Source organism: Schistocerca piceifrons, chromosome 6, assembly GCF_021461385.2.
Source record: "Schistocerca piceifrons isolate TAMUIC-IGC-003096 chromosome 6, iqSchPice1.1, whole genome shotgun sequence".
Taxonomy (NCBI): domain Eukaryota; kingdom Metazoa; phylum Arthropoda; class Insecta; order Orthoptera; family Acrididae; genus Schistocerca; species Schistocerca piceifrons.
In genome coordinates, this window is record NC_060143.1 from 365424272 (window position 1) to 365438329 (window position 14058).

General features: G+C 37.7%; 1 protein-coding gene across 1 annotated transcript in view; it reads right to left on the reverse strand.

Moving 5' to 3' along the window:
• Positions 1–1213: 1213 nt before the first annotated feature.
• LOC124803072 (dolichol-phosphate mannosyltransferase subunit 1) overlaps positions 1214–14058 on the reverse strand; it is a 48519-nt gene continuing 35674 nt past the window's right edge. Inside the window, exons 4-5 of the mRNA XM_047264201.1 lie at positions 3538–3652; positions 1214–1340 (exon numbers count right to left, since the gene is read on the reverse strand). Coding sequence (XP_047120157.1) covers positions 1236–1340; positions 3538–3652 — 220 coding nt within the window. The 3' untranslated portion in view covers positions 1214–1235. The remainder of the gene's footprint in view (positions 1341–3537; positions 3653–14058) is intronic.

Sequence of the window (14058 nt, forward strand, 5' to 3'; positions counted from 1 at the left end):
ATAAGTGTCATAGCTGTACCCATCCATAAAACAAAAACTTTCTCAAATGCCTCAACAACTGATTCTCTTCACCTCTGGAACAAGCTACCCTGAAATCTACATCCTACTCACTACATTATTGCATTTAAGAAAAAGCTCAATCACTTTATCAATTTTCCACAAACCATTGCCATGTGCATGGTGGAGTGTGCTTCCCATTTACCATATATTAAGCTTGCTTTCTGTTCCATGATATATGGAGCACAGGCAGAATACTATTTAAACGTATCTGTACATACTGCAATCTTGTCTTTAGATCTGAACAAGAATGATATGTAGAGTTTCCAGTGTATTCCTAGTCTCCTCTCTTAATGAAGGTCCTCAAAACTTTGTAAGCAGTGTTTCATGGAATAGTTGATATCTATCTTTGAGCTCTGCCACATCTGATTTTTCAGCATTTCCATGACACTCCCCCACAAGTCAAACAAGTTTGTGACCAGTCATTCTGCTGTTCTTTGTAGACCTTCAAATATGGACCCTACACACTTGAACAATATTCAATGATGGGTTACATTAGTGTTTTGTAAGCAGTTACCTTTGTAGGACTGACAACACTTTGTTAGTCTTGTACCTTTTGGTCTTTGTCATAATGTTTCTCTCATTAATTAACATGTGCAGCATTTAGATCTGTCTAAAGGCCAAATACATGTTGTTGCATCCAAAGGGATGAAGAATTTAATGCAACTATATAGCCAAAGCACAGGGACACTGGTGACAAAAATTAAATCATGTTATTTGACATGAGCAGAAATAATTTTTGATTACAATTGTCACATTTTCTAGTTTATAATATCAAAAAGTCATAAAATTTGTGATGACTGAAATGTTTCATTGTATAAAGGAGGTTGATGATGATGACCAGCCAAGAAATGGCAAAACAATAGATCAGTCTCCTCAGAACTCACTTGTAAAAAGTTTCTATTTTGTTATATCTCCTAATTTCAATTTACTTCCACATTGCTGCAATCTCTTCTGCCCTTCATAGTTGTGTCTCATTATCAGTACAGCTGTATTAGTTAACAAATTTCAACACCACATTTGTAATCTTTTATCCTCTCTCTCTCTCTCTCTCTAACAAAAATAGAGAAATTGGTATTTTTCCTTCTAGCCATCATCTAATTTCATGATACAGTTAGGACATTATATTTTCTGCAAATAAACTGAACAGCACTTATTTTATTTAAAGCAACATTTTATTATGTAGTAGCAAATAAGTACAAGAGAGATTTCGCAAACTGAAATATTTCAGAACCACCAAGTTTTGATTCTCCGTACACTCTGTCAACAAAGGAGATAGGCACCTGTAAGTAAAGAAAAGAAATGGAATTATTATGAGAAATACCAGTCCTTAAATATTTCATCTCTACTTCACAATTTCACTACCTTAGACTTTTTGTTCTAAGTAAGACATATGTATGAGGGTTGTTCCAAAAGTTATGCCGCCTATTTTTTGTGGTGACTTTGGATGTATGTGCTAATGCTTGAACCTTCCTCTTTCATTTACTAATGGTTCCTTTGTTCCGCGGCAGTTGGTGCCAGCACAGGAGCGTTCCTAAATGGAGTCCTATATGGACGCACGTATAAAACAGTGATGTGTGATTGAATTTCTTACTGCTGAAGAAATTGCGCCAAGTGAAATCCACCGACACTTGCTAAAGGCATATTGGGACGATAAAATAGATGAGAGCAATGTGAGGCGATGGGTACGGTATTTTTAAGGTGGTGAAAAGGGAGTGTATGACAAGCCACAGTCTGGTTGACCGTGCACAGCTGTCATCCCTCACAATGAAGAGCATCTAAATCAACTCATCCATGCTGATTGGCCGATGATGACCATAGAATTATGTGCAAGGCTGAATGTCAGCTGTAATGCCTTGGAAACAATGGTGGAACATCTTAGTTATCGCAAAGTCTGTGCAAAGTGGGTCCTGCGGTTGCTTACAGAACAACAAAAAACTCAACGAGTGGAAATTTGTCAATACCTGCTGGACCAATATGAAGCTGAAGGTGACAATTTTCTGAATAGTATTAACACCAGAGACGAGACATGTTGTCAAGTCGGAATCCAAAAGACAGTACATGGAATGGTGACATGCGAATTCTTCGTTAAAGAAGGAATACAAGGTACAGCCGCCTGCAGGCTAAGTAATGTGCACAGTCTTCTGGGATAGCCAGGGTTTGGTTCTTTTGGATGTCCTGGAACCTGGAGAAACTGTCACTTCAGCACGTTACAAGACGACACCGACTAAGCTGAAAGCCCAAATTTCTAGGGTAAGGCCAGAGAAGAAGACCAACTTTCACCTGCAACATAACGCCAGGCCTCTCACCAGTTTTGTGACCAAACAGCTTGTTGCAAAATTAAGCTGGACTGTCTTACCACATCCACCATACACTCCCGGTTCAATGCCTTCAGACTTCCATCACTTTGGGACTCTGAAAGATGGGCTATGTGGGGAATATTTTTCAAGATTAGGATGCCGTTATTAAAAATGTAAGGAAGTGGTTAGCCTCAGCTGGTTCCGATTTTTACATGCGAGGCATGCAGGCTCAGGTTCATTGTTGGCAAAAGTGTGTAACAAATTGTGGTGACTCTGGAAAAATAGCTGAAATATTGCTCTATTTAGCTGTGCTGTTGTGATTTATGTATCTCCTGTAGTTTACATGAATAAAAATAGGAGGCATTACTTTCAGAATGAGCCTTGTAGTTTCAAAGTCTTACCATTAATCCACACATAAGGGATTAAAAATGGATCAACTGAATCAGCAATGGAAACTTTTTCCTACTTAGATACAAAAAATATCTATGAATGCAGACTTATGTAGACACAGATACTGCTGGCCCAATAAATTCATTTCAAGACAAGATGCAATAAACTCAATGCATGATTTGGAAAAATTAAAATAACTGTTTTCCAAACTGTTAATACTGCATTTATATAAAAAGTGATGATGCTATTAAGTTTGAGAACTCTACAATTACTTTGTGATTGACAGATTGCATTTTTGGGGTTGCCCAAGTTGGCGGCAAGCAGCCACCCACACTTCACAAGGTGCTGCAAGTACCAACAAAACAGGCAACAAAACAAGCATGTAACACTCAAGGAAAAACAATGATTGAATGGTGGCTGGTCCCTGTCCCTCTGCTTACTGAAATGTCAATCACAAAGTACTTTTAATTGCAGTATATAGGTGTTAATTTTAACATGTGTTCTCCAAGTTAGCATCTTCACCACTTGCATGGTGTTAGACGAACACAACGAAATTAATATTGCTGCTTGGGCATGGAGTTTCAGTGAAGTTGTCACGGTATTTGATGCCACGATTTCATCTTGATAATATTACGTAAAACACAATGTTTTCCTTTATGTACCATCCCATAACAATACAACAAAGAACATTTTTAATTCTTTAACTATTTACACGGCCCACCACCTTTCCAGTTAGTGCATTTCTAACACTATATTCAGCAGTCATCATATGTTTTAAAGGTAGACTTACTTCTCCGATACTATATCCGAGTTGTCTAGCCCTTATTATCATTTCCATTTGGAAAACATAACCTTTGGACACACATGATTCCACCAGTTTCTCCAAAACATTCTTCTTGTATAGTCTGCAAATGGGAAAAAGACTTAATAGAGTTCTCTGAAAGATGCAACTAAAAAGACAGTATACTTAAAATTTCTTTTTGAACAAAAAATATTGCACAATTTAAGAGTATTTATAAATACAGCAATTGTATTTGAAATACATTTCAGAAAGTGATTATGTTAATAATGCACATTTTGAAGGACATTATTATAACACACACATTTTGAAACAAAATAATTTTTTTTTTTTTTTTTGGGAAGCTTTTTTTTTTGGGGGGGAGGGGGTGCTCTCTAGCAACACAGAAGGACAATTTGACGTGTTAAGTTTTGGCTGTGGTTCTTTTGGATCTCCTGGAACCTACAAAAACTGTCAATTCAGCACGCTACAAGATGACACTGACTAAGCTGAAAGCCCAAATTTCCAGGGTATTCCAGCTGAGAATACTATCTGTTTATTTGTAAAGACAGAATTATGTTGCTGCAACAAAATGCTGTTTATTGTAATCAACAATGATGTGCATTAGAATCAAGATGGTGATCAAAACAAAGCTTAGTTCAACTTTACTAGCAATTGTCGATCCTGGTGATATCTGTCACCTTGTAATGTCTTCTTTACAGTCAGACAGATCATTTTTGATGTTATTTGAAAAAACAGAGAGAGAATATAAACTATTCATTATAACCCAACAAATCTCTTTCAGATTCTATACAGAATTTGCAGCTGAATTAGACCCTCTTGTAATCATAAAATACCATAACTCCCTCCAACAAAAAGCTATGTGATGACTTATCTCAAACATATTACCTCCTCCATGTTAACCAGCATTAGCTTAAAAAAAAAATCATGTGAAACCCAACATGCTTTCTCAAATATCCTGAAACCCACGGATCAAAGGAGTAACATAGATGCAGTACGTATTGACTCAGCACTACACCTACACTACTATTTAAAGTACATTCACATGAGGTATCATACGGAATTTGTGATTGGATTGAAGATTTTCTGGTAAGGAAAGGATGCAGCTTGTTATCTTGGATAGAGTGTCATTGACAGATGTAGATGTAACTTTAAGTGTGTCCCACGGAAATATGTTGGGGCCATTACTCTCCATACTGTATATTAATGACCTTACAGATAATATAAACAGTGATCGTAGACTTTTTATCGGTGATGCAGTTATCTATAATTAGGGACTGGAAAATGCAGCATCTATTTTTGTCAAAATTCGCATTTATTTTCTTTGTAAATGATTAGTTGCACAAATTTGAACGGTTGTCACGCTACATGAGTGAAGGCAAACAAATTATTAGTTCTTTGAAGTTGACTTAAAAAGTGCTGATTGGCAACTTCTTGACTGGAATGTTTGCTTTTCTATTAACTTCAACAACTTTTTCTTCTGAAATGGCCTTTGTTTTCTTCGTTTGGCTGTATTTAAGCTTTCAAAAATGATTGTCAACTGTTGAAAAACTGCAGCATTTTCCCGCCCATTAAGTGAATGCCTCTCTGATATTAGGTGTTTACGGACATTGTATGTCCTTTTCCTGCCCAATCTGAATATCAAAAAATCTGCAGACTACTAATTTCGACCTTTCGTGAGCGTTTATTAGACCTACAACCCATGCTGGACCAAGCTACAGATAGAACTGACAAGGCACTTCGCGTAGTAGTAGTAGAACCGAGTGCACAACTCGATTTTGACATCAGGAGAAGAATTTCGGCGTCATCGAAAAATGTTACAGATTTTGTTTTCCAATCGCTATAGTGCAGAGGGTGGGTGCTGCAGGCTATTGTCGCTAAGGGCACGGTCATAAACAGACGAGAATTTTGGCCACCACAGGGGAAGGAGTGGTGCGGGGAAACAAATTCTGCCACCATTTCACTGGGCAGCATCCTACAGTGTTACTGACATTGTCACAGGGATCGCCGATTACTTCTGGTGTTGTAAGGGTCGTAATCAAAATCAGTGATGTACCAGGATTAGCCGCTTCACTTATTTAAAAAGTAAGAAAGGAAATCAAGCAACGCACAACACAAAGCATTCGCGGTCGCCTACCATGCAATTGTTTGTTGGAGTCAGAAGATTATTGTTGACTATGTAGTTCAGGCCCGACCTCTAGCCGCACTTGATGCAACTACAAGTACAGTTCAAAACATCCGCCACCTAATGTGCCAGTTTAAAATGTCCGCATTATACTATGTTTTGAGCTTTAGCTAACCAACAAACGTACACATGTCTTTCTTATAAAATGCTACGTCCCATGGCTAAGTACTACACTGCATTACGCGACGTGTATCTTAAACAGACCATTCAACCGTTCAGAACTGGCATGGCACCAGATCATTTAGCACACTGATACATCGTTGCGTTTATACATTTTATTTTGCAAGTATTTTGCGCACATTATCTTTCCAAATTGGGCTTCGCCAGATGATGTATTAATGCCAGTAACTGCCTATATTCTTGATACCGTATGCAAAAAAATAAAGCTATTCCAAACTATGTCTGATAAATAGCTGATAATTTGGATACAATCCGTTATGAAACAGCGTCTATTAAGTAATTTCACATTTTGAGGCAGAATTAGCATCTATTTAGCATTTGTCGAAAAATGCGAATTTTTCTGGTCCCTATCTATAATGAAGAATTGTCTGAAAAAAAGCTGCATAAATACTAAGCTAGATTTTGACAAAGTTGTACAAAGACTGGCGAGATTAAGAACTGGAAAAATTGTGCTCACACACACACACACACACACACACACACACACACACACACACACACACACACACACACACACACACACACACACACACACTCTCTATCCTGGGCCTGCAAAATCAATGAGTCATAACTGTAATCAGTCACTTCATAATAAATACTTGACCCCAACAACTTGTAGGGATTAGGGATATGAAATGGAACAATCACATAGGCTCAACCATACATAAAGCAGGTGGCAGGCTTCAGTTCATTGGTGGAATACTGGGAAAATGCAGTCTCTTGCCACTGATCCTAGAATATTTTTCACGTGTGTGGGGTTCACACCAAATAGGAATAACAGGGGATACTGAGCATATCTACAGGGGACAGCACAAACAGCCTCTGGTTTGATTGAACCATGGGAGAGCATCATGATGATTATGAAAAAGAAACTGAACTGGCAGACACTACAACTTCCACGTATCACTCTTGGAGGAATTACAAAGGCAAGATTATCTTAATTACAGCCAACACAAAAGTGTGTAAGTCATCTTTCTTCCACCACTCCATATATGAATGGAACAGGAAGAAGCCCTATAAAGTGGTACAACAGGAAATACCCTCTGCCATGCACTTCATAGAATATAGATGTGGATAGGTATATAATGATTCTAACATTACCAAGAGGTAATTACTGAAAATACAGACCCACATCTTAACAGAATTTATAATTTAACATCATGTTGGTGAAGAACTGGGAGTTCTTGAAATCTGCTGCTTCATTCACTGTAAGTGTAATTCATATAAGTGTATTTAATGAGTTTTTTAACTGTGGACAACAAATTTTAAAATTCAAATTGCCAAAGTGATAGAAGGAGGAGAAAACACTGCAAGAGGATACTATCCTGATGATTTAAAACATTATGACCACTGCAAGCTGCGAGACCAAATAGCACCTAGTGGTGCTGCAGGCCCATGATGCAATAATGAAAGTATACTGTATAAGCCAAGCAGAGACATACGGGAATTATTCCAGCAATTATACAGGCAGAAGATGGGTAAATGTACGGACATAAGCAATTTTGACAAAGGGCAGATTGTTATGATCTGGAGAATGGGAGTAAGCATCTAGAAAACAGCAAAGCTGGTAGGCTGTTCACATGCTACTGTTGTGAGCATCCATGTAAAGTGGCTGAAGGATGCTGAGACTACAATTAGGCAATCTGGTGTTTGATGTTGATGTCTCATCACAGAACCTGGGGGTCGGTTGCTTGCCCGATAGCCAATGATCTGTGTAGATCAGGTTTCACTAGGCATGGCCTGCAACTCATAGGTATGGAAAGGAGAGACTGGCAAATCTTATAGGTGACAGTATAGGGGGTGGTGGTGGTAGTGGTGGGACCACTCATGGGAAAATTCCCATGTTTCCAAGCAGTGAAGGAATTATAATATTTCATCAAAATATATGAGGTATTAGAGATAAAGTTAGTGAACTGCTTATAGATGTTGGCTCTGAAATTATTGGTATATCAGAACACCACCTAAATAATTTGACAATTCAGAGGCCTCCTTTACCAGGATACAGATTAGCGGGCTGTTTTTCAAGTAGTTCCTTGTGGGGTGGGGGAGTGGACATGTATGTAAAAAACAGTATTCCATTTGAGTTCATAGATGTATCACAGCACTGCACTTAACAGATATTTGAATGTTGTGCAGGCGCAGTTGAATTTAGTGAAACTAAACTTCTAATTGTTGTTGTTTATAGGTCCCATAACTCTGACTTCAGAGCATTTCTGCTCAATATAGAGAGGGTTCTTGATTTACTTTATAGGAAGTACCAGAAATTAGTTATATGTGGTGACTTCAATATAAATTTTGTATATGATGGTGCAAGAAAAAGGATGTTGGTAGATCTCCTAAATTCATATGATCTGATGCAGATTGTGTTTTTTCCAACTAGGGTGCAGGGGAACAGTACCACAGCCATAGACAATATTTTTATACATTCTTCATTACTAGATGGTCATTCTGTTAGTAAAGGGTGAATGGCCTTTCAGACCATGATGCACAAATTTTAACACTATAAGGCTTTTGTACTCAAACAAATTTCACATATAATTACAAACTATGTAGGAAAGTTAATCCAACAGCAATAGAGTGTTTTCAAAACCTTGTTGAGGATCAACAGTGGAAGGGTGTTTATAGTGACAAAACATAAATGCCAGATATAATGCTTTCCTTAACATATTTCTCATTCTCTTTGAGAGTTGCTTTCCATTAGAATGTTCTAAACGGCATACTAGCAGTAAAAGGCAGCCTGGATGGCTGAATAGAGGGATAAGGATATCATGTAGACCAAAGCAGAAATTAAAGCAAAATGTTAGAAGTAGTCATAATCAAGCTACAGTAGCCCCATTACCAACAGTACTGTAAGATGCTTAAAAATGTTATTAGGAAGGTAAAGAGTATGTGGTAAGCAAATAGAATAGCTAATTCACAGGATAAAATTAAAACCATGTGGTCAGTTGTGAAGGAAGTGTCTGGTCAGCAGCACAAGATCGACGATATAAAGTCAGCTCATAGTAAAAATATTTCTGTTACTGATAAATCAGATACATGTACAGTGTTTAACAATCATTTTTAGAGCATTGCCGGTGAATTAAATAAAAATTTACTTTCTAGGGGGAATCATTTAACTCTCTTGGCAAATGCCTTTCCGAGATTGATGTCTGAAATACTCCTCTGTGAAACAGACAAGGGCAAGATTGAGTCAATAATTAAATCACTGAAGACTAAGGACTCTCATGGATACGATGGAGTGCCTAACAGAATATTAAAGTACTGTGCTGCACATGTTAGCCCTGTGTTTAGCCATATTTGTAATTTTTCCTTTAGAAATGGACAGTTTCTTGAACGATTAAAGTACTCAGTAGTAAAGCCATTTTATAAAAAGGGAGCCGGGGTAATGTAGACAACTTTATACCTGTTTCTATGCCATCAGTGTTTGCTAAAGTTACTGAAAAGGCTGTGTATGTAAGGATAATTGATCATTTGTATCACACGATTTGCTATCAAATGTACAGTTCGGCTTTAGAAGTTGTTTAACAACTGAAAATGCTGTATTCTCTTTTCTCTCTGAGGTATTGGATGGGTTAATCAAAAGGTTTCGAATGCTAGGCATATTTTTTGATTTAACTAAGGCGTTTGATTGTGTTGATCACAAAATATTGCTCCAGAAGTTGGACCGTTACAGAACACAGGGAGTAGCTCACAACTGGTTCACCTCTTACTTTAGCAACAAACAGCAAAAGGTCATTATTCACAGTGTTGAGAATGGCTGTGATGTGGGGGGGGGGGGGGGGGTGCCCCAGGGATCAGTGTTGGGGCCACTCCTGTTCCTTATTTATTATATTAATGATATGCCCTGTAGTATTACAAATCACTCTAAGATATTTCTATTTGGTGATGACTCTAGCTTGGTAGTACAGGATGTTGTGCAACATAGGCTTGGTATCAAATAGTGCAGTTCATGACACAAGTTCATGGCTTGTAGAAAATAAGCTAAGACTAAATCACATTAAGACTCAGTTTTTAACACACAATTCAACAAAACCTGACATTTTAATTTCACAGAATGGGCATATGATTAGTGAAACTGAACAGTTCAAGTTTCCAGGTGTTAAGATAGATAGTAAACTGTCGCGGAAAGCCCATCGTCAGGATGTTGTTCAAACACTTAATGCTGCCACTTTTACTATTCGAACGGTATCTGAAATGAGTGATCGTTCGACATGAAAATTAGTCTACTTAGCTTATTTTCATTAACTTATGTCATATGGTATGATATTTTGGGGTAACTCTTCCCATTCTAAAAGGATATTTTTGGCTCAGAAACGGGCAGTTCGGGCAATAAGCGGTGTAAGTTCACAAATCTCTTGATGACCCCTGTTCACAAGTCTGGGTATTTTGGTATTGGCCTGTCAATATATATATATTCCTTACTGTCATTTCTTGTTAACAATATTAGCTTATTCCCAAGAATAAGCAGCTTTCACTCAGTTAATACTTGGCAGAAATCAAACCTGCATTTGGATCGGACTTCCTCAACTCTTATGCAGAAAGTTGTGCAGTATCCTGCTGCATCCATTTTCAATAAGCTACCACCAGAATTCAAAAATCTTAGCAGTAATCAAGGTGCTTTCAAATCAAAACTGAAGAGTTTCCTCATGGGTCACTCCTTCTATTCTGTCAAGGAGTTCCTTCAAAAATTAAGCTGATTCTTGTTGTATTGTTGACTTAACTTATAGCTTGACTTTTTGTGGGTTCATGAACATTTTATTTTTATCTGTTATTACTTTTAGGTTGTAATTTCATGTACTGATACGTTCAATGACCTTGGAGATTTGCTCCTCAATTTGGTCCTATGGAGCTTGACGTGCAAATAAAATAGAAATAAAATAAAATACATCTGCTGACAGAATACAATGCTGGTGCATTGACACAACTGCATTATCAATTATGATTGTAGAAGGCATGGGATTATTGACACTAGACTGTGTATCAATAAGAATATGTGCTTGGTCAGACAAATCACATTTTTTTGTTACATTAGGTCCACAATTGTGCATGGGTGCACCCCCATGTAAGAGAATGACTGCTTGAAACATGCACTGCACCACAGACGCAGACTGGAGAGGGTACTGTTATGCTATGAGGGGCATCCACCTGGCCTTCAATGGGAACTGTGATAGTAATCAAAGGCATAATGACAGCTGTGAATGGAATGATCATTATATCAGACTAGCTGCATCCATTAATAGGCCTACTTGATGTCTTCCCCAACTCTGATGGCATCTGCCAGCAAGATAACTGTCTGTGCTGTAGTGGTACGCAAACTCGCAATGATGTCTTGCTACCAAATTAAACCCTTCTGTACTCAATGGAACACATCTAGGATGCTAATGGGTCCCAGTTCAACACCCACAAACCACTGGCCTGCAAGGTACATGAACTGCGTGACTCTTGAGAAGTCATCTGGTGCCAAAATAACTGGAGAAACCCACCAATGGTTTGTCAAATCCACGTCATGCAAAATCACTGCTATGTTTAATAGCAAAGGCAGATAAACACACTATTAAGCAGGTAGTCATAATGTTTTGGCCTGTGAGTGAAATTCTGATTAAAATCATTATTTACATTTCCACATTAATGACAAAGTAGGAAAATAACTAAATGCACTCTCAAACATTTGTAACATTTTCTTTTTCACTGGAAGCTCACAATTTGAAGAAATACTACATTAAATGTATGTCTTAATCATTTTATTTGTAGCTGTTACTTTTTTAGCAACTGTAGAGTATAATTCATAATAAAATTCAGTCATCAGTTGCTTAGATATTTTTATCTCACTTTAATGGTTTCAACAAATTAATCTGTCACCTTCAGAAGCCTACAAAATTAGACCTTGACCATACATTTATGTAAAGTATGAGAAGTGTGTTACAGAAAGTTACTTAGTATTCATTCAGCAGAAGTCCATATCTTCATAGAAGCATAATGCCATGATATGTTCACAATTGTGCATATTGTATGCGATTATTGTAACACTGATTGATAATTTACAGTAAATGAATTGCATTTATGAAGAAGTTAAACTGTTCTGTCAGCAGCATACAAAAAGTGTAACTAAGGTATATATGAAAGTTATATATAGTACATTTGAAAAAACATGGCATATAGTTCTAATATCTAAAGGAATGGGCTAATTTTCACATTTTATACGAGATGCTATACAATCAAAATAGTGTTTGTTTTTCAATGCAAGCTGATCATTCAACAGATCTTTTGATTTAAGTAGGAATGTTTATATATTCCAAATTTTTCTAACAGGTTCATTTGGTTGTCCTTGTAAGATATATGAAAAATTTTTAATTTAATTTTGTAAGCTTCTGAAGACAACAAATTAATTTGTCAAAACTGGCAAAGCAAAATATAAATATCTTTGCAACTGATGACTAAATTTTATGCTGAAATATGTCTTTATGTTAATGTTATTGTACTGCCATTCTTATCTGACAATCTCGTATCTCTAAACACGATGTGGCACTAAAATAACTGAAGCAAGAAAATGAAGAATTATTAAAGCTTGTTTATAAATTTTAACAAACAGTCATGATTGAATAACAGACAATATTGCTATAAATAGGTTTTTGTTACTCTTTTACACTGAGACTATCTGATCATGTTCAAATACTTTTATTACAGATTAAAATAATTACCTGCAAGTAAATTCTTTGTTATATCTGCTACAGAACATCTGAGTCAGTTTTTTGATTAATCTAAAGGAACTTCCCAAACTGGGTAGTTTGGTATATAACAACACTTTTTTGGCATAGTATCTCACTTTGCAGTGTAAATATGTGAGGAAAGTTTTGCCATAATGTGATACTGTTCTCAGATGGGGCACAATGTAGCTGCACAGAAAATATTGTGACTTACCAAACGGGAAAATGCTGGTAGATAGACATAATAAAAAACACACACACAAATTTCAAGCTTTCGCAACCCAAGGTTGCTTCATCAGGAAAGAGGGAAGGAGAGGGAAAGACAAAAGGATGTGGGTTTTAAGGGAGAGGGTAAGGAGTCATTCCAATCCCAGGAGCGGAAAGACTTACCTTAGGGGGAAAGAAAGGACAGGTTTACACTCACGCGTACGCACACGCACGCACGCACGCACGCACACACACACGCGCACACACACACACACACACACACACACACACACACACACACACACACACACACACACACATCCATCCGCACATATACAGACACAGGCAGACATATATCAATATGTCTGCTTGTGTCTGTATATGTGCGGATGAGAGTGTGTGTGTGTGTGTGTGTGTGTGTGTGTGTGTGTGTGTGTCCTTTTTTCCCCCCTAAGGTAAGTCTTTCCGCTCCCGGGATTGGAATGACTCCTAACCCTGTCCCTTAAAACCCACATCCTTTCGTCTTTCCCTCTCCTTCCCTCTTTCCTGATGAAGCAAGCTTGGTTTGCGAAAGCTTGAAATTTCTGTGTTTTTTATTGTGTCTATCTACCAGCGCTTTCCCATTTGGTAAGTCACAGCATCTTTGTTTTTTATATATATTTTTCCCATGTGGAATGTTTCTTATATATATAGAAGGAAACATTCCACGTGGGAAAAATTATATATAAAAACAAAGATGAGGTGACTTACCGAACGAAAGTGCTGGCAGGTCGATAGACACACAAACAAACACAAACATACACACAAAATTCAAGCTTTCGCAACAGACTGTTGCCTCATCAGGAAAGAGGGAAGGAGAGGGGAAGACGAAAGGAAGTGGGTTTTAAGGGAGGGGGTAAGGAGTCATTCCAATCCCGGGAGCGGAAAGACTTACCTTAGGGGGAAAAAGGACAGGTATACACTTGCACACACGCACATATCCATCCACACATACAGACACAAGCAGTCTGCTTGTGTCTGTATGTGTGGACGGATATGTGCGTGTGTGCAAGTGTATACCTGTCCTTTTTCCCCCTAAGGTAAGTCTTTCCGCTCCCGGGATTGGAATGACTCCTTACCCCCTCCCTTAAAACCCACTTCCTTTCGTCTTCCCCTCTCCTTCCCTCTTTCCTGATGAGGCAACAGTTTGTTGCGAAAGCTTGAATTTTGTGTGTATGTTTGTGTGTCTATCGACCT